General features: G+C 40.6%; 1 protein-coding gene across 1 annotated transcript in view; it reads left to right on the top strand.

Annotated features, from left to right (window-relative positions):
- Positions 1–6416: 6416 nt before the first annotated feature.
- The window catches only part of PAX4 (paired box 4), a 31757-nt gene continuing 16694 nt past the window's right edge, over positions 6417–21479 (top strand). Inside the window, exons 1-2 of the mRNA XM_053719143.1 lie at positions 6417–6549; positions 18023–18153. Coding sequence (XP_053575118.1) covers positions 6417–6549; positions 18023–18153 — 264 coding nt within the window. The remainder of the gene's footprint in view (positions 6550–18022; positions 18154–21479) is intronic.

Below are 21479 nucleotides of genomic sequence, written 5' to 3'. Positions count from 1 at the left end.
CTAATCCCACTGATACTACATTATTGATTTGTAGTGCTTTCAATTTATATAAACCCCCGTAACACTGTCTTTCAATGTATTCGGAGGAATATCAGAAACCTAAAGTACATTTAAAGCCTGTACTTTCAAACAAGTGAGCATCTTGATAAAGGCCGGTACGGCTGAAACGCGTAGAACTACTCACTTCTAACCTAAGGGAATTGATAGTAGGACAGGTGCATGAGTCACTTTGTGGTTAACGAGTGTACTTTATATGCGTAATCCCTGCCCCAAAGTCTATCAGCAACCCTAATATCCTGTTCAGTATGGTTCCTAACAGGTGCATGATACTCTACGGATCCCATGAGTACACAACATATTGGTAATCCCTGAGACAGAACCTTTCCTAAAGAAGTGTCCCTACTTTTTTAACATTTGGATGGATGCTTGAATACTCATAATGCAGCTACTTTTAGTTAGGATATCATCCGAAAGCCAGCACTCCTAAGCCGCTCCTGCATTGGCTCCAGCCCGGTACAGCTGCTTTTTGATTGGCTTAAAGCGTGAACACGTGACCATACAACCACAATTAAACAACTCAGCCGGCAAACGCAAACTACAACGGACAGACAAGTTGGAGAGAAACTGCACTCATAAGGTATCACCTATTAAGTTGTAAATACCCCAAAAGGAACGTTTTTCATTGCAGATACTCTGGGACATTCCCTATTGTTTGTTGAGATCTGTTTAAGATCAGTTCCTCGCTTATTTGTGCCTATATACTGAATATGTTTTCTATAGCATTGTGATTTCTTGATTTTGGTTTTATTTTCCTCAATGGATACCTCTCTTATCTCTTTAATTTGTGATCTTTCTCTGTGTTTTTTTCTTGGTTTTTATTTTCTTTTTGGCCTGTATGACCCCTAGCACCCTCCCTTAACTTTTTTGCAGACCAATATAACACTAATTTATCTTTCCCCCCAGCTGACTTAAAGTATACTCACAACAAGTCTAAGGAACATTCACAGACCCACATTTGCAGCTGAAACTGCTCTCTGCATCAGGTAGTTACAGGAAGATAGTTACCCTCCCACCCTACCCCTCACCCCACCCACCCCAGGTTCATTCCCCAATTTATAGATAGTCTCCCACACACCTTTCATTCTCCCGAACTGACAGCTGCAAACACTAATCAGCTCATCCTTCCATTCACTTAACCCTTTAGAATACATACCCTCTCTCCCTACAAATAGCTATATATCCCACACCAATAGTGTGTGAATATATATGTGTATGTGTGTGTATGTATACATATATATATTTATTTTTTATATTGTACTATTATTGATTTATTTTCACCTACACATCTCATAGCACTAACATGTATAAAAGTATGACCATACTGATATTCGTGACAACTATTTTCTCACTCCAATTTTGTTCACTTCATTACCGCCATAATCACCCACCTCAAACTGGAAAACAAATTATCATACACCATGGCCTGCTCTGTTGCTGTAACTTATCTGCTGAGTGCTGGTGGAGAGTTATAAAAAATAGCCCTCCTACCCCCACCACACAAAATTATAAAGTATGCCATTCACTATATAGCCAAACAAAAACTATGTCCAAATTCCTATTCCTTATGCTACTTGCCCTTGCAAATGATGTAGAGTCTAACCCTGGTCCCCCAGCAAATTCCATTCCTAGCCTTCCAGCTAAAAAAGGCCTCTCCTTTGTGCACTGTAATATACGCAGCTTATTTCCAAAAATCGATGCACTGCAAGCTTGGTGTTTACAATACAAGCCAAAAATCATTGTTATCTCTGAATCATGGCTAACTGCAAAAATACCTGACTCTGCCATTGCAATACCTGGGTATTCATGCCATAGAATTGACAGAGCAAAGAGAGGAGGGGGCATTGTAATTTATGTTGACAACTCCACAAAGTTCACCCCCATACAAAAATCTAGCTCTCCTGCCACCTTTGATTTCCTTTCTGGCAAAATTGAGATCCCGTGCAGTAAATCAATCATTGTTGCAGGAATCTACCACCCACCAAGCTCCCCTGTGCATTCCATTTCGGACATAGCACAGCTCCTTAGTGAATCCATAACTCAAAACCCAAAAAGTGAAATTTTGGTTTTTGGAGATTTTAACATCGATTGGCTGAATCCAAAAAATAACAGTTGTTGCTCGCTGTTTAAATCTTTGCAGCTAACGCAATTAATCTCCTCCCCAACTCGCATAAACATCAAAAGCCATAATCATACCCTGCTCGACTGGATTCTCTCCACTTCTCCCGACCGAATCCAGGAGGCAGGTGTTCTCCCTAACAATTTCAGTGACCACTGCTTAGTGTACTGCGTGCGCAAAATAAAGGCAACTAAATCCTCTCCCAAGGTTAAAATCACCAGGTCCTTCAAAAAATTTAATCTTCAATCATTTCTAAATGACATCAAGAACCTCCCCTGGCACAGATTAAACCTAATCCCAGATCTAGACTCTGCAGTTGAATTCTTTCAGTCTGAACTCCTACAAGTTTGGAATTTACATGCACCGCTGCGTAAGGTGAGAGTAAAAGGAGCACACTTGAATTGGATCACAGCTGACCTCATACAAATGTACCAATTTCGGGATTCATTGTGGTCAAAGTTCAAGCATACTGGCTCTATGAATGATCACTGTGTATATAGAAATTGGCGAAATATATGTACTAAACAAACAAAATTGGCTAAGGCGCAATATTTCTGTGAAAATCTGAACAATAATATATGTAACCCTAGAAAGTTTTGGAAACTCATAAATAACTTACAAAATCCACCAATCCACTCCCAACCCTCCACTGTCAATGTGGATAACCAAAACCTGCAACTCCCCTTAGAAGTAGCAAATGCCTTTAACAATTATTTTGTAGGATGCTCCACCACCCTGATTGACAAACTAATAAATGGCACACATCCTGAAGCTACAAATGTGGATCAGGCCCCACTAAAACAGCAAAGACCCAATATAGAAAAGTTCAATTTTAGACCTGTACCCTTCAATGTCATTAAGAAACACCTCGATAATCTAAAAATGAAAAACCAGTCAGGACCTGATCAAATCCCAGCAATGCTGTTGAAGCTCAGTGCGCCGGCAATTGCTAAGCCTGTTGCAACCCTAATTAACGAATCCTTGGTGTCTGGATACATACCCAAACTCTGGAAAACTGCAAGAGTAGTGCCTATTCATAAAAGTGGGGAGTTAACCTTGGTTTCTAACTATCGTCCTATATCACTGCTCCCTGTATTGTCAAAAATCCTAGAAAAATGCGTCCATACGCAATTATGCGAGTATTATCAACTTTCTAACTATCTGACCCCTGATCAATCAGGTTTCAGACCAAATCACTCCACTACAACTGCCCTCCTAAAAGTTTGCAACGACATCCAAACTGCCATGGAACAAGGAGACCTAACTGGAGCTATTTTCCTTGATTTTGCAAAGGCTTTTGACACAGTGGACCATGACCTACTACTTCTCAAACTAAAAAACTCTGGTATTGCTGATCACCCGTTAACCTGGTTTAAATCATATGTATCGGATCGATCACAATATGTCTCTGTCTCTAACAGTGACTCCCTCCCTCTCCCAGTCACGTGTGGTGTTCCCCAAGGTTCCATTCTCGGCCCCCTACTATTCACATTATTTATAAATGATTTGCCTAATGTCTGCAAATCCTCAACTGTACACATGTACGCAGACGACACGGTAATCTATGCAAACAAATCTGATCTGCTGCAGCTTGAAACAGTGCTCCAAGACCAGTTCACAGAGGTAGAAAAGTGGATCTCAAAAAACAAACTCTTCCTAAACACTGACAAAATGGTCACAATGATCTTTGGAACGGGACCTAAAATACATAAATTACAAAATTCCCATCTTCGCATAAAAACAAAATCGAATTGCACGCTGACCGCAGTCCACTCTTTAAATACTTAGGTATGTTGTTAGACCCCAATCTATCTTTTGGACTCCACATTGAAAAAATTGCCTCTAAACTTTATCCAAAACTAGGTGCCCTGTACTGAAACAAATCTTGCCTCAGCCCTACAGTAAAGGAAAAGATTGTACAGCAAATGCTGATGCCTATCTTGGATTATGGGGACATAGTATATGCACCTGCACCGCAAACTCATCTTAATAAACTTAATACATTGTATAACTCGTTCTGCCGCTTTGTGCTACAATGTAACTACAGGACCCACCATTGTGACATGCTAAAAGAACTAAACTGGCTGTCGCTGGAATCCAGACGCACCTTTCCTGCCTTGTCTTTAAGAGCCTTTCTGGGAAGCTCCCACCCTACCTGAGCAGAATGCTCTCCCCTGCTATTCCCACCTCCTATAACCTCCGATCCAATAACAGCACATTATTTAGCTTGCCTCCATACAAAAAGAAAGCAGCTCGATCCTCCTTTTCCTACAGAGCGCCACAATTATGGAACGACCTCCCATACACTTTAAAAACTTCCCCAAGCCTAAAATCCTTTAAGAGATCCCTCTATACATATCTCAAAACAGAATGCTCCTGTCATGGTTGATTATATATTTTGTACCTGCTCTATGTTAAATGTTTGCATATATTGTGTATTATTATTGTTTCTGTATTTTATTGTACCCTATTGTATCAATGCAATGTTTTGTGGTCCCAGGACATACTTGTAAACGAGAGAAATCTCAATGTATCCTTCCTGGTAAAATATTTTATAAATAAATAAATTTTATACTCTGTATGCCTCAGTGATACTATGTTGTTTGCAATACAAATAACCAATATGTGATATCAACACACTTTCACTAATATTGATAAACAATATTTAGACATCACCCCATACAACAGAGAGGGTACCATATATATATTTATTTATTTTATTATCAATACAATGTAGACATTGTTTGTTTTTATTGATGCCGGCATCGTTTCTAATATATTATCAGATTTGTATTTCTATCTTTATTATTAATCAATATTGTCACAAATAAATTATTTTTTACACATTTAACATTGTTTTTTACTATATACTTTTCACTATTGCACCAATTGATTTACATAGTAGCCACTGCCTAGGAGATCTCTTTCTGATTCTTTTAGCACTCCCCTTATCCTTGTTCTTTATTGCTTTTTAAAAGCACATATTGAGTAATCCTTGTGTTGTATCTCAAATAATCCTGTTTTTTGTGATTCTGTTTGAAAGCCCAGTCATGAAGGGACAGTTCCTTTGGAAAGTCTGGTTATAAAGGTACATTTCCTTTTAAAAGACCTGTTAGGAAGGTGCGGTTCCTTTTAAAAGCTCCAACAACAATGTCCACAGCACCAATGTAAATGTTATGACTTCTTTATTAAGACAGTAAAAACAGCGACGTTTCGGGGGTGATCCCCTTAATCATGCTTGGGTTAATGAATAAACTACAAGCCTTTTAAATCTCATTTTTCACGCCACTATCTGGGTGATGGAAATGTTCTCCTCTTTTAATGAAACTGCAACTCATACAGTTTAAGCTAGGAAAGCTACCTGTTCTTTTACTACCTATGCAGGTTTGTTTATGTTCCCTACTGGGTCCTATGTCAGTCATAGTTGAAAGAAATATAGGATAAATAGGTTCTACATATGCAAAACTACGCATGTGGTATAAAAGGTTTAGTGCCCATGTTCCCTGGTAAATATAGGGAAATGACCTGTAAGGTCAGGGACAGAATGAGCCAGCACCGCTCCAATATTCGATGCAAGAATTTAGAAACATTTTCTGGAGAAGGGCCACCATATAAGCCAAATGAGATGGCAAGTTATAGATCACATATGGCCACCCAGAAATTGAATGGACGGAGAAAAATGACTTAAACAAAGGGAAATGTGGCGGATACACAACTTGGAGACATTGGCACCTAGGAGCCTTAATAAAGATTATGACCTTACAATCTTTTCATAATTAATAGGATCTCAGGTAGGGAATGGTGAAAAGTGTAGCAAATTCAAAATGAGTCTTAGTATTATGTACATGAATGAGTTGTATAAAGGAAAAGTATACAGTATACAGTATATATATTAAATAATGTGAAGATTTGTAAAGTGTAATGACATAATATGTCCACAAGATGAAGTATGCGCTCAGTTTTTTTGCCTCTGGCGTGAAAAATTAGATTTAAAAGGCTTGTAGTTTATTAATTAACCCATGCATGACTAAGGGGATCACCCCTAAAACGTCGCTGTTTTTACTGTCTTAATAAAGAAGTCATAAAATTTACATTGGTGCTGTGGACATTGTTGTTGTGGTGATTCCTGTAGGGGCTTGACAGTGTCCCTGGTCTAAACGTGCACCTTTCTGTTCAGTAGTGCTGTGCTACTTATTGCTAAAATAGATTGTCGCTGCTGGGATACATGCACACTGAAGGTATGGATAAAGACAACACTGTTGGGACAGATGGCACTAAGATAGTCGCATTCTCAGAACTACACGCTGCACGGATCATGACCCTATTAGAGGTCTCAAGGGATTTCCTCAGAACTGTGCCAATGGAGAATACTAGTAAGGAATATGAATAGCTGAAAATCAGACAGAAATGGGATTTGCATGCTGCAACGTTGTCTGAATACTATAGTGTATAAAGAATACAGAGGGGCTCCGGATGAGTACCTGTCTTACCCTATTGTAAGACAACAAAGAATTTTGGGACAAATTCAAAGCCATTCTTAGTAAATGTTCCTATGACATTATGGTACAGACTGTCGAATCCCTATTGAAGGAGATGGAGGTGCAGAAGGAAAATATTAAATGTAACAAGGTGGAACTATTAAAATCTATGTCCACTGAGGAGCTGGAGAATTTAGAGAAACGGATAAAGGAGAATGTAAAGACCAAACAACAATAAATGAAATATACATATTCATCTTTAGACATGTACAGTATGTATACACAGTATATACTACAAATAAGTACCAGCATAACTCTAAATAAATCTAGATAGCCCTTAGGTTGACGGTATAGGAAAACCTAATTGTTACCGCCTTCCAGTGCACGGAGAGTCAAATAAATAATGTTGCAAAGAAACAAGAGATACATTAGTGACTCTTAAACCAGCACTCGGGTATCATAAGGAATTAATTAGCAAGGCTGAAGGATCACAAAGGGAAACCAGGTGTGCTGATAAAATGAAACGTGCGTGTGTTCACTATAACAAGTATACAATGATACAGACAGTGGCAACTATACAATAGTAATGAGTCCCAAATGGATATAGGAACTCTTATATGAGCAGAGTCCTATAAATTACACCCTTAGAGGCCTCTAAAAATCGGGTCGCAAAATCCTATAAATCCATAGGTTGAAATAAGGGCAAATGTTTGCCATAGTGTGGCCCTGAGATGAAGGACCTTATAATCAATGAACAGTCCGCTACAGTAATTTGCAACAGAGCACAATCCTGGAACTGTAAACTTGTATTATAGACTGGAGTAGTTATCACCGCATTGACAAATGTAAAGTACAGCTTATGTATAACAGGGTAGCACTCTTAAGAAATTGCTTAGGGCCAATTAGATCCATGTATCATAGTTTTCAAACGAACCTCCCTTATGTTAGTATTCATTAAAGCTGTGAGCAATTATTTCTATGCGTTTATTTCCCTTGAAACTCCATATAGTTACCAAATCTATGTTCCGTAACGATTTAAGGCACTTAGTGGTCACCCACGCCTTACATCTCTCCACTATTTATATTACTACGCTTATGTCCATTTTTATGCCATTTTGTTTTTTGCATGTGTGTGTGCTTGTACGAGTGTGTATGTATGTGTGTCTGTGGGTGTACGTGTGTCTGTGAGTGTGTATGTATATATATATATATATATATATGTGTATGTCTGTGTGTATGTATATATATGTGTCTGTGTGTGTGCTTGTGCGAGTGTGTATATATGTGTGTCTGTGTGTAGGTGTGTCTGTATATATATATATATATATATATATTTATATATATATATATATATATATATATGTGTCTGTGTGCGTGTATATGTATATGTGTAGCAAAAACAGAATTTATGCTTACCTGATAAATTTCTTTCTCTTGCGATGTATCGAGTCCACGGATTCATCCAATACTTGTGGGATATTCTCCTTCCCAACAGTAAGTGGCAAAGAGAGCACCCAAAGCAGAGCTGTCTATATAGCTCCTCCCCTAACTCCACCCCCAAGTTATTCGACCGAAGGTTAGGAAGAAAAAGGAGAAACTATAGAGTGCAGTGGTGACTGAAGTTTTTTTAATAAAATATACTACCTGTCTTAAATAGACAGGGCGGGCCGTGGACTCGATACATCACAAGAGAAAGAAATTTATCAGGTAAGCATAAATTCTGTTTTCTCTTACAAGATGTATCAAGTCCACGGATTCATCCAATACTTGTGGGATACCAATACCAAAGCTTTAGGACACGGATGAAGGGAGGGACAAGACAGGAACCTAATCAGAAGGCACCACTGCTTGTAGAACCTTTCTCCCAAAAATAACCTCCGAAGAAGCAAAAGTATCAAATTTGGAAAATTTGGAAAAAATAGTAAGCGAAGACCAAGTCGCCGCCTTACAAATCTGTTCAACAGAAGCCTCATTTTTAAAAGCCCATGTGGAAGCCACTGCTCTAGTAGAGTGAGCAGTAATCTTTTCAGGAGGCTGCTGGCCAGCAGTCTCATAAGCCAAACGGATGATGCTTTTCAGCCAAAAAGAAAGAGAGGTTGCCGTAGCCTTTTGACCTCTCCGCTTTCCAGAATAGACAACAAACAATGAAGAACAATGAAGAAGTTTGACTGAAATCTTTAGTTCCTTGTAAGTAGAACTTTAAAGCACGAACCACATCCAGACGTTTCTTCTTGGAAGAAGGATTAGGACACAGAGAAGGAACAACAATTTCCTGATTGATATTCCTATTAGAAACAACCTTAGGAAGGAATACAGGTTTGGTACGCAAAACCATCTTATCCGCATGGAAAACAAGATAAGGTGAGTCCCATTGTAAAGCAGACAATTCAGAGACTCTTCGAGCCGAAGAGATAGCTACTAAAAACAGAACTTTTCAAGATAAAAGCTTAATATCTATGGAATGCATAGGTTCAAACGGAACCCCTTGAAGAACTTTAAGAACTAAATTTAAACTCCATGGCGGAGCAACAGGTTTAAACACAGGCTTGATTCTAACTAAAGCCTGACTAAACGCCTGAACGTCTGGAACATCTGCCAGACACTTGAGTAAAAGAATAGACAAAGCAGATATCTGTCCTTTTAAGGAACTAGCTGATAATCCCTTCTCCAAACCTTCTTGGAGAAAAGACAATATCCTAGGAATCCTAATCTTACTCCATGAGTAACCTCTGGATTCACACCAATAAAGATATTTTCGCCAAATCTTATGATAGATTTTCCTGGTGACAAGCTTTCTAGCCTGAATCAGGGTATCAATGACTGACTCAGAGAAACCACGCTTTGATAAAATCAGGCGTTCAATCTCCAAGCAGTCAGATGCAGAGAAAGTAGATTTGGATGCTTAAATGGACCCTGAATTAGAAGGTCCTGCCTCATTGGCAGAGTCCACGGTGGAAAGGATGACATGTCCACCAGATCTGCATACCAAGTCCTGCGTGGCCACGCAGATGCTATCAAAATCACTGAAGCTCTCTCCTGCTTGATTCTGGCAACCAGACGAGGAAGGAGAGGAAATGGTGGAAACACATAAGCCAGGTTGAAGGACCAAGGCACTGCTAGAGCATCTATCAGTGCTGCCTGGGGATCCCTTGACCTGGATCCGTAGCAAGGAAGCTTGGCGTTCTGACGGGACGCCATCAGATCTAATTCTGGTGTGCCCCATAGCTCAGTCAGTTGGGAAAATACTTCCGGATGGAGCTCCCACTTCCCCGGATGAAAAGTCTGACGACTTAGGAAATCCGCCTCCCAGTTCTCCATCCCTGGCATATGGATTGCTGAAAGATGGCAAGAGTGAGTTTCTGCCCATCTGATTATTTTGGTCACCTCCATCATCGCTAGAGAACTCCGTGTTCCTCCTTGATGATTGATATAAGCTACAGTCGTGATGTTGTCCGACTGAAATCTGATGAATTTGGCCGCAGCCAGTTGAGGCCATGCCTGAAGCGCATTGAATATCGCTCTTAGTTCTAGAATGTTTATCGGGAGGAGAGCCTCCTCCTGAGTCCATAAACCCTGAGCTTTCAGGGAGTTCCAGACTGCACACCAGCCCAGTAGGCTGGCATCTGACGTTACTATGACCCACTCTGGCCTGCGGAAACACATTCCCGGGACAGGTGAACCTGTGACAACCACCAGAGAAGAGAATCTCTGGTCTCCTGATCCAGATGTATCTGAGGAGATAAATCTGCATAATCCCCATTCCACTGTTCGAGCATGCATAGTTGCAGTGGTCTGAGGTGTAGGTGAGAAAATGGAACTATGTCCATTGCCACTACCATTAGTCCGATTACCTCCATACACTGAGCCACTGACGGCCGAGGCATGGAATGAAGAGCTCGACAGGTGGTTACAAGTTTTGAGTCCCTAGGAAGGAAACTCTTGTGAGAGGGAAGAGATAACTCTTTTTTATGTTCACCTTCCACCCATGAGATCTCAGAAAAGCCAACACGATGTCCGTGTGAGACTTGGCTAGTTGGAAAGTTGACGCTTGAATTAAGATGTCGTCTAGATAAGGCGCCACAGCTATGCCCCGCGGTCTTAGAACCACCAGAAGGGACCCTAGCACCTTTGTGAAAATTCTGGGAGCCGTGGCCAACCCGAAGGGAAGGGCCACAAACTGGTAATGCCTGTCCAGAAAGGCGAACCTGAGAAATTGGTGATGATCTCTGTGAATAGGGATGTGCAGATATGCATCCTTTAAATTCACGGTGTTCATATATTGACCCTCCTGTATCAGTGGCAGAATAGTCCGAATAGTCTCCATCTTGAAAGATGGAACTCTGAGGAATTTGTTTAGAATTTTGAGATCCAAGATTGGTCTGAAAGTTCCTTCTTTTTTGGGAACCACAAACAGGTTTGAGTAAAACCCTAGCCCTTGTTCCGCTTTTGGAACTGGGTGAATAACTCCCATGGTATGTAGGTCTTCTACACAGCGTAAGAACGCCTCTCTCTTTGTCTGGTTTGCAGACAATTGAGAAGTCTAGAAGATATCCCTGGGAAACAATTTCTAAAGCCCAGGAATCGTGAACATCTCTTGCCCAAGCCTGAGCGAAGATAGAGAGTCTGCCCCCTACTAGATACGGTCCCGGATTGGGGGCTACCCCTTCATGCTGTCTTAGAGGCAGCAGCAGGCTTCTTGGCCTGTTTACCCTTGTTCCAAGCCTGGTTAGGTCTCCAGACTGACTTGGATTGAGCAAAATTACCCTCTTGCTTTGCAGCCGGGGAAGAGGAAGAGGGACCACTCTTGAAGTTTCGAAAGGAACAAAAATTATTTTGTTTGGTCTTCATTTTATTTGTTTATCCTGAGGGAGGGCATGGCCTTTCCCTCCAGTGATGTCTGAAATAATATCCTTCAGTTCAGGCCCGAATAGGGTCTTTCCTTTGAAAGGGATGTTCAAAAGTTTCAATTTTGACGACACATCAGCTGACCAGGACTTAAGCTATAACGCCCTGCGTGCTAAAATGGCAAAACCTGAATTCTTTGCTGCTAATTTAGCCAGTTGAAAAGCAGCATCTGTAAGGAAAGAATTAGCCAACTTAAGGGCCTTAATTCTATCCATAATATCCTCTAATGGGGTCTCCATCTGAAGAGCCTCTTCCAGAGCCTCTAACCAGAAAGCAGCTGCAGTAGTTACAGGAACAATGCACGCAATAGGTTGGAGAAGAAAACCTTGATGAACAAAAATTTTCTTTAGGAGACCCTCTAATTTTTATCCATAGGATCTTTGAAAGCACAACTGTCTTCGATAGGTATAGTTGTACGCTTGGCGAGAGTAGAAATCGCTCCCTCCACCTTAGGGACCGTCTGCCACGAGTCCCGCATGGTGTCAGATATGGGGAACATTTTCTTAAAAACAGGAGGGGGAGCGAACGGAATACCTGGTCTATCCCACTCCCTAGTAACAATATTCGCAATCCTCTTAGGTACCGGAAAAACATCAGTGTAAACAGGAACCTCTAGGTATTTGTTCATTTTACACAATTTCTCTGGAACCACTATAGGGTCACAATCATCCAGAGTCGCTAAGACCTCCCTGAGCAACAAGCGGAGGTGTTCAAGCTTAAATTTAAAGGCTCAGACAGCAAATCCTTTACCCCTACTTCATAACATTGTGAGGGTATATCGGGTACGGCAACTAAAGCGTCAGAAGGCTTAGCATTTGTTCTTAACCCAGAGCTATCACGCTTCCCTTGTAACCCAGGCAGTTTAGATAAAACCTCTGTGAGGGTTCTATTCATAACTGCGGCCATGTCTTGTAAGATAAACGAAGTAGACGCACTAGAGGTACTTGGCATCACTTGTGCGGGCATTACTGGTTGTGACACTTGGGGAGAGCTAGATGGCATAACCTTATTTCTTTCTGTTTGAGAATCATCTAGCGCTATATTTTTAAGTGCTGCAATATGCTCTTTAAAATTTATAGACATATCAGTGCAAGTAAGACACATTCTAAGAGGGGGTTCCACAATGGCTTCTAAACACATTGAACAAGGAGTTTCCTTGATGTCAGACATGTTAAACAGGCTAGTAATGAAACAAGCAAGCTTGGAAAACACTTTATTCAAAGAAAAACAACACTTAGAAAAAACGGTACTGTGCCTTTAAGAGAAAAAAAGGTGCACAAATTCTGCAAAACAGTGTAAAAAAGCAGTAAACTTTTCGAAATTTTTACAGTGGATAATTAAAGCTTTGGTAAGATTGCCCCAACAGTCAAATAAACGATTAACCCCTCAATGCAAAAACCGGATTGACAAAACGTCAAAAAACGGAAAAAAGCACAGAGACAAATATTATTAATTGTGTTGAAGTAAAAGAATACATTCTATCTAATATCTTTGAACAAAGTATAGAAAATGAAAGAGCAGATAAAACTTTGTATTGGTGTATGAAACAAATGTATATCTGAATTTTAGAAATTTTATGAATTGATCAATATAGTGTTGCAACACTTAGGGATTGTGATTTATTTTATTTTGGTATTATCATGTTTTTATTTTGAAAATAAATTGAAGAAGAATTTTTCAATTATCCTGTCAAAGGTCTAGTTTTTTCTACATATTTAGCTAACGACTTCCATACACACCTTTATCCCTTTTGCAGATTAAGCGCCTAATCTCCATAACTTTTTCACTATATGTAAATGAGTGTGTGTGAGCGCATGTGTGTATGTATATGCGTGCTTGTGCGAGTGTGTATGTATGTGTGTCTGTGGGTGTATGTGTGTCTCTGTATGTATATATATATATATATATATATATGTGTCTGTGTGTATGTATATATATATATATATATATATATATATTTATATATATATGTATATATGTGTGTCTGTGTGTGTGTGTGTGTGTGTGTATATATATATATATATATATATATGTGTCTGTGTGTGTGTGTATGTATATATATATACATGTGTCTGTGTGTGTATATATATATATATATATATGTGTGTGTCTGTGTGTATATATATATATATATATAAATATATATGTGTGTGTCTGTGTGTGTATGTATATATATGTGTGTCTGTGTGTGAGTATGTATATATATATATGTGCGTCTGTGTGTGTGTATGTGTATATATATATATATATATATATATATATGTGCGTCTGTGTATATGTGTATATGTGTGCTTGTGTGAGCGCATGTGTGCATGTATATGTGTGTTTGTGTGAGCGCATGTGTGCATGTATATGTGTGTTTGTGTGAGCGCATGTGTGCATGTATATGTGTGTTTGTGTGAGCGCATGTGTGCATGTATATGTGTGTTTGTGTGAGCGCATGTGTGCATGTATATGTGTGTTTGTGTGAGCGCATGTGTGCATGTATATGTGTGTTTGTGTGAGAGCATGTGTGCATGTATATGTGTGTTTGTGTGAGCGCATGTGTGCATGTATATGTGTGTTTGTGTGAGCGCATGTGTGCATGTATATGTGTGTTTGTGTGAGCGCATGTGTGCATGTATATGTGTGTTTGTGTGAGCGCATGTGTGCATGTATATGTGTGTTTGTGTGAGTGCATGTGTGCATGTATATGTGTGTTTGTGTGAGCGCATGTGTGCATGTATATGTGTGTTTGTGTGAGCGCATGTGTGCATGTATATGTGTGTTTGTGTGAGCGCATGTGTGCATGTATATGTGTGTTTGTGTGAGCGCATGTGTGCATGTGTATGTGTGTTTGTGTGAGTGCATGTGTGCATGTATATGTGTGTTTGTGTGAGCGCATGTGTGCATGTATATGTGTGTTTGTGTGAGCGCATGTGTGCATGTATATGTGTGTTTGTGTGAGCGCATGTGTGCATGTATATGTGTGTTTGTGTGAGCGCATGTGTGCATGTATATGTGTGTTTGTGTGAGCGCATGTGTGCATGTATATGTGTGTTTGTGTGAGCGCATGTGTGCATGTATATGTGTGTTTGTGTGAGCGCATGTGTGCATGTGTATGTGTGTTTGTGTGAGCGCATGTGTGCATGTATATGTGTGTTTGTGTGAGTGCATGTGTGCATGTATATGTGTGTTTGTGTGAGTGCATGTGTGCTTGTATATGTGTGTTTGTGTGAGTGCATGTGTGCATGTATATGTGTGTTTGTGTGAGCGCATGTGTGCATGTATATGTGTGTTTGTGTGAGCGCATGTGTGCATGTATATGTGTGTTTGTGTGAGCGCATGTGTGCATGTATATGTGTGTTTGTGTGAGCGCATGTGTGCATGTGTATGTGTGTTTGTGTGAGCGCATGTGTGCATGTATATGTGTGTTTGTGTGAGTGCATGTGTGCATGTATATGTGTGTTTGTGTGAGTGCATGTGTGCTTGTATATGTGTGTTTGTGTGAGTGCATGTGTGCATGTATATGTGTGTTTGTGTGAGCGCATGTGTGCATGTGTATGTGTATTTGTGTGAGCGCATGTGTGCATGTATATGTGTGTTTGTGTGAGTGCACGTGTGCATGTATATGTGTGTTTGTGTGAGTGCATGTGTGCTTGTATATGTGTGTTTGTGTAAGTGCATGTGTGCTTGTATATGTGTGTTTGTGTGAGCGCATGTGTGCTTGTATATGTGTGTTTGTGTGAGCACATGTGTGCATGTATATGTGTGTTTGTGTGAGCGCATGTGTGCATGTATATGTGTGTTTGTGTGAGCGCATGTGTGCATGTATATGTGTGTTTGTGTGAGCGCATGTGTGCATGTGTATGTGTGTTTGTGTGAGCGCATGTGTGCATGTATATGTGTGTTTGTGTGAGCGCATGTGTGCATGTATATGTGTGTTTGTGTGAGCGCATGTGTGCATGTATATGTGTGTTTGTGTGAGTGCATGTATATGTGTGTTTGTGTGAGCGCATGTGTGCATGTATATGTGTGTTTGTGTGAGCGCATGTGTGCATGTATATGTGTGTTTGTGTGAGTGCATGTGTGCATGTGTATGTGTGTTTGTGTGAGCGCATGTGTGCATGTATATGTGTGTTTGTGTGAGCGCATGTGTGCATGTATATGTGTGTTTGTGTGAGCGCATGTGTGCATGTATATGTGTGTTTGTGTGAGCGCATGTGTGCATGTATGTGTGTTTGTGTGAGGGCATGTGTGCATGTATATGTGTGTTTGTGTGAGCGCATGTGTGCATGTATATGTGTGTTTGTGTGAGCGCATGTGTGCATGTATATGTGTGTTTGTGTGAGCGCATGTGTGCATGTATATGTGTGTTTGTGTGAGCGCATGTGTGCATGTATATGTGTGTTTGTGTGAGCGCATGTGTGCATGTATATGTGTGTTTGTGTGAGTGCATGTGTGCATGTATATGTGTGTTTGTGTGAGCGCATGTGTGCATGTATATGTGTGTTTGTGTGAGCGCATGTGTGCATGTATATGTGTGTTTGTGTGAGCGCATGTGTGCATGTATATGTGTGTTTGTGTGAGCGCATGTGTGCATGTATGTGTGTTTGTGTGAGCGCATGTGTGCATGTATATGTGTGTTTGTGTGAGCGCATGTGTGCATGTATATGTGTGTTTGTGTTAGCGCATGTGTGCATGTGTATGTGTGTTTGTGTGAGCGCATGTGTGCATGTATATGTGTGTTTGTGTGAGCGCATGTGTGCATGTATATGTGTGTTTGTGTGAGCGCATGTGTGCATGTATATGTGTGTTTGTGTGAGCGCATGTGTGCATGTGTATGTGTGTTTGTGTGAGCGCATGTGTGCATGTATATGTGTGTTTGTGTGAGCGCATGTGTGCATGTATATGTGTGTTTGTGTGAGCGCATGTGTGCATGTGTATGTGTGTTTGTGTGAGCGCATGTGTGCATGTATATGTGTGTTTGTGTGAGCGCATGTGTGCATGTGTATGTGTGTCTGTGTGAGCGCATGTGTGCATGTATATGTGTGTTTGTGTGAGCGCATGTGTACATGTATATGTGTGTTTGTGTGAGCGCATGTGTGCATGTATATGTGGGTTTGTGTGAGCGCATGTGTGCATGTATATGTGTGTTTGTGTGAGCGCATGTGTGCATGTATATGTGGGTTTGTGTGAGCGCATGTGTGCATGTATATGTGTGTTTGTGTGAGCGCATGTGTGCATGTATATGTGTGTTTGTGTGAGCGCATGTGTGCATGTGTATGTGTGTTTGTGTGAGCGCATGTGTGCATGTATATGTGTGTTTGTGTGAGTGCATGTGTACATGTATATGTGTGTTTGTGTGAGCGCATGTGTGCATGTATATGTGTGTTTGTGTGAGCGCATGTGTGCATGTATATGTGTGTTTGTGTGAGCGCATGTGTGCATGTATATGTGTGTTTGTGTGAGCGCATGTGTGCATGTATATGTGTGTTTGTGTGAGCGCATGTGTGCATGTATGTGTCAGTAGGAGTCATCACCCTGTCCTGTGGTTTATTCCTTCTCACAATGATACAGAAATGTGCAAAAGCCCAACAGCACAATACACTGACCACAGGGAACTAGGGAATTTTTGTCTCTTGGCTACAAAATTAGGGCAGTTCCATTTTTTTTATATCACGGTCTCTTGTGCTGTTTTCTAGTATGGCTTTTGCAATGGATTTGTTCTAAAGATTTTAAAAAACAGAAAATATACATTAAAATAAAAAAAATAGAGAGAGAAATGTTTTCTTTTCTTTTTTGTTTTGTTCTTTTTCTTTTCTTTTTTTTAAAGAGGAGGGATAAATAATATAATATGTACATTTTTTATGTATAATATAGCATATATATGTATGTATTGCAAGTTGGGGGGGGCCTTTATGGATTCTTGCACTGGGGCCCCGAGGCTTCTAGTTACGCCTCTGTGCACATGCACTATCCGACATACAGTTGTTAGTGCACCATCGGCTTAGTGCTTGAGCAATAAAAAATAACTTTGAACATGTAATACAGTCAAGTGCAAAAATAGAAGTGCTCGAGTGATGTTAATGCACAATATCTAGGCCATTCTGTTGTGACCAAACAGCACATCATTGTTCCCATTGTCCAGTTTGAACCCAAATGAATATTGTATAATACGTATTAATGAGCTGGTTCCCTGTGGTCAGTGTATTGTGTTGTTGGGCTTTTGCACATTTCTGTATCATTGTGAGAAGGAATAAACCACAGGACAGGGTGATGAGTAACTGACAGGGGCAAGTGCTCCGTATAAAACATAATCTTCCTTTCTATGGCACCCCCTGCACATTGGTATTCACAGAGCAATCTCACAGGATCTGCAGGTTTAGACACTGAGCTTAATATTCCCTATAAATGTCTGTTTATTGTCATGTTATGTCTGGGTTTGTGTCAATATAAATCTCATGTTGTTCTGTTTAACCAGGTGTGCGCAGTGTGAATCAGCTTGGCGGTGTGTTTGTGAATGGCCGCCCGCTGCCCACGTGTAAGAGGAAGAGGATAATAGAGCTGGCATCTAGTGGCGTACGTGCTTGTGAGATCTCCCGAATCCTACAGGTAACACTGATCTGCTGCTAAATAACAAACTTCCCAGCAAAGTAACTAAACTGCATGTGTACAATAACCTAACATACAAAACTCACCAAACTGTTATTTGTGATAAATGTGTTTAATTAATGCTATATCACTAAATATAGATTTTTTATTCAACAATGCAATACTTACTTTTTTTCATAAGGTGGTGAGAGTCCACAATCCATTACTCCTGGGATTCAAATCCTGGCCACTAGGAGGAGGCAAAGATTCCCAAAACTTCCAACAGCACTTTATCCCTCCCACCTCTCTGGCATTTCCCCCTCAGAGAGCTGCTACTGAGACACTGGGGGGAGATTGGAATATTGGGTAGTGGCAGAATTACTCCTAGTGAAGGAGTTAGTCACAAGCCTGCCACAGGTGTAACAGGGACCGGTCCCTTGCTTCCTCTTGTTGAGTCATCTATAAATACTCAATACGAAACGGAGCACTGATTCACAGAAAGGAGGTGTCAAAAGCCTCCTATCAGGAACCTGCTAGCCAGTATATCCCTGTAACACGCTACAGGCTTAAAAGGGCAGTATCAAAATGTAAATATAAATATCAAAGTTAAATATAAGAGTAATCTACACAGATTTAATTAATAAAATAAAAGAATAGGCAGACAAAACACGTGAGTGCATAAATAATAAAAAGCATTTTATAAAACACATTCCATAAAAGGCATTTCATAAAAACAAAACGTAAAATCATCTCATAATGCAGCCAAACAGTCTGAAGAAAGCTTCCAAAATAAAGTCCAAGCACTTCCAGATAGAGTTTATATTGTTGTCTAGAAGCAAAAGGAGACAACTGAAAGGTCCCATTACAAGCGGTAAAGTAATAAGGAACGGTGTAAAAGCCGGAACGGAACAGGCCGGAACAGGCCTTTTAATTAACCCTTTAACTACCAAAATAGTGCCTGGAACCAAAAATAACAGCCCGGAACAGCACCTTCCCAGAAAACCAGATACACCAAATTCACAAGTCACCCATGACTAAATGTAATAAGTGTAATCAGCCACAAACCATCCACAGCAACCACGTTCCAATACCCATTCCGGCCTGTAAAACGCTTTTTCATGAAAAGTGACGGAACGGCACCTTCCCAGCAACATATACAGACCAAATTCACCAGCCACACATAACTAGATGTGATAAGTGTAGTCAACCACAAACCATCCACAGAAACCACGTTCCAATACCTGTTCCAGTCTGTAAAACGCTTTTTCATGAAAAGTGACGGAATGGCACCTTACCAGCAAACCAGATACACCAAATTCACCAGTCACACATGAATAAACATAATAAGTGTAATCAGCCACAAACCATCCACAGAAACCACATTATGATATCTGTTCCGGCTTTTAATACGCTTTTTTATAAAAAAGTGACGGAACGGCACCTTCACAGCAACATATACAGACCAAATTCACCAGCCACACATAACTAGATGTGATAAGTGTAATCAGCCACAAACCATCCACAGCAACCACGTTCCAATACCCATTCCGGCCTGTAAAACGCTTTTTCATGAAAAGTGACGGAACGGCACCTTCCCAGCAACATATACAGACCAAATTCACCAGCCACACATAACTAGATGTGATAAGTGTAATCAACCACAAACCATCCACAGAAACCACGTTCCAATACCTGTTCCAGTCTGTAAAACGCTTTTTCATGAAAAGTGACGGAATGGCACCTTCCCAGCAAACCAGATACACCAAATTCACCAGTCACACATGAATAAACATAATAAGTGTAATCAGCCACAAACCATCCACAGAAACCACATGATATCTGTTCCGGTCTTTAATATGCTTTTTTATAAAAAGTGACGGAACGGCACCTTCACAGCAACATATACAGACCAAATTCACCAGCCACACATAACTAGATGTGATAAGTGTAATCAACCACAAACCATCCACAGAAACCATGTTCCAATACCCGTTCCAGCCTGTAACACACTTTTTCATGAAAAGTGATGGAACGGCACCTTCCCAGCAACATATACAGACCAAATTTGGTCTGTATATGTTGTTGATAAGGTGCCGTTCCGTCGCTTTTCATGAAAAAGCATATTACCGGCCAGAATAGATATTGGAATGTGGTTTCTGTGGATGGTTTGTGGTTGACTACACTTATCACATCTAGTTATGTGTGGCTGGTGAATTTGGTCTGTATATGTTGCTGGGAAGGTGCTGTTCCGTCACTTTTTTATAAAAAGGTGTATTAAAGGCCGGAACAGATATCATAATGTGGTTTTTGTGGATGGTTTGTGGTTGATTACACTTATCACATCTAGTTATGTGTGGCTGGTAGACATGTGCGGTTCGTTTCGGATTTATTCGGAAATTCGGTAAATTCGGTAAATTCGGAGATTCGGATCGATTCGGATTTCCGAATTAAAATACTTCCGAATCTACCGAATGAATCCGAAATAGCTGCCGTATCTCCGAATAAATCCGAATTAGCTCGGTAAAATTCGGCATTTCCCCATAGGAAACAATGGGAGTTTCGGCTGAAAAAAAACTAACACCGCAGCCCCATTGTTTCCTATGGGGAAACACTAAGTCTGCACCTAACACCCTAACATGTACCCCGAGTCTCTAAACACCCCTAATCTGACACTTATTAAACCCTAATCTGCTGCCTCCGCTATCGCTGACACCTGCATTATTTTATTAACCCCTAATCTGCCGACCGAATATCGCCGCCACCTACATTATAACTATTAACCCCTAATCTGCTGTCCCTAACACCGCCGACCCCTACATTATAGTTATTAACCCCTAATCTGCCCCCCCCAACGTCGCCGCAATCTAACTAAAAGTATTAACCCCTAATCTGCCGACCCGATATCGCCGCCGCCTACATTATAGCTATTAACCCCTAATCTGCTGTCCCTAACACCGCCGACCCCTACATTATAGTTATTAACCCCTAATCTGCCTCCCCCAACGTCGCCGCAATCTAACTACAAGTATTAACCCCTAATCTGCCGACCCGATATCGCCGCCGCCTACATTATAGCTATTAACCCCTAATCTGCTGTCCCTAACACCGCCGACCCCTACATTATAGTTATTAACCCCTAATCTGCCCCCCCCCAACGTCGCCGCAATCTAACTACAAGTATTAACCCCTAATCTGCCGACCGCAAATCGCCGCAACTATAATAAATGTATTAACCCCTAAACCGCCGCACTCCCGCCTCGCAAACACTATAATACATTTTATTAACCCCTAATCTGCCCTCCCTAACATCGCCGCCACCTACCTACAATTATTAACCCCTAACCTCA

Source organism: Bombina bombina, chromosome 6 (genome assembly GCF_027579735.1).
Source record: "Bombina bombina isolate aBomBom1 chromosome 6, aBomBom1.pri, whole genome shotgun sequence".
Classification (NCBI taxonomy): Eukaryota; Metazoa; Chordata; class Amphibia; order Anura; family Bombinatoridae; genus Bombina; species Bombina bombina.
This window is presented reverse-complemented; position numbering and strand designations above follow the sequence as displayed.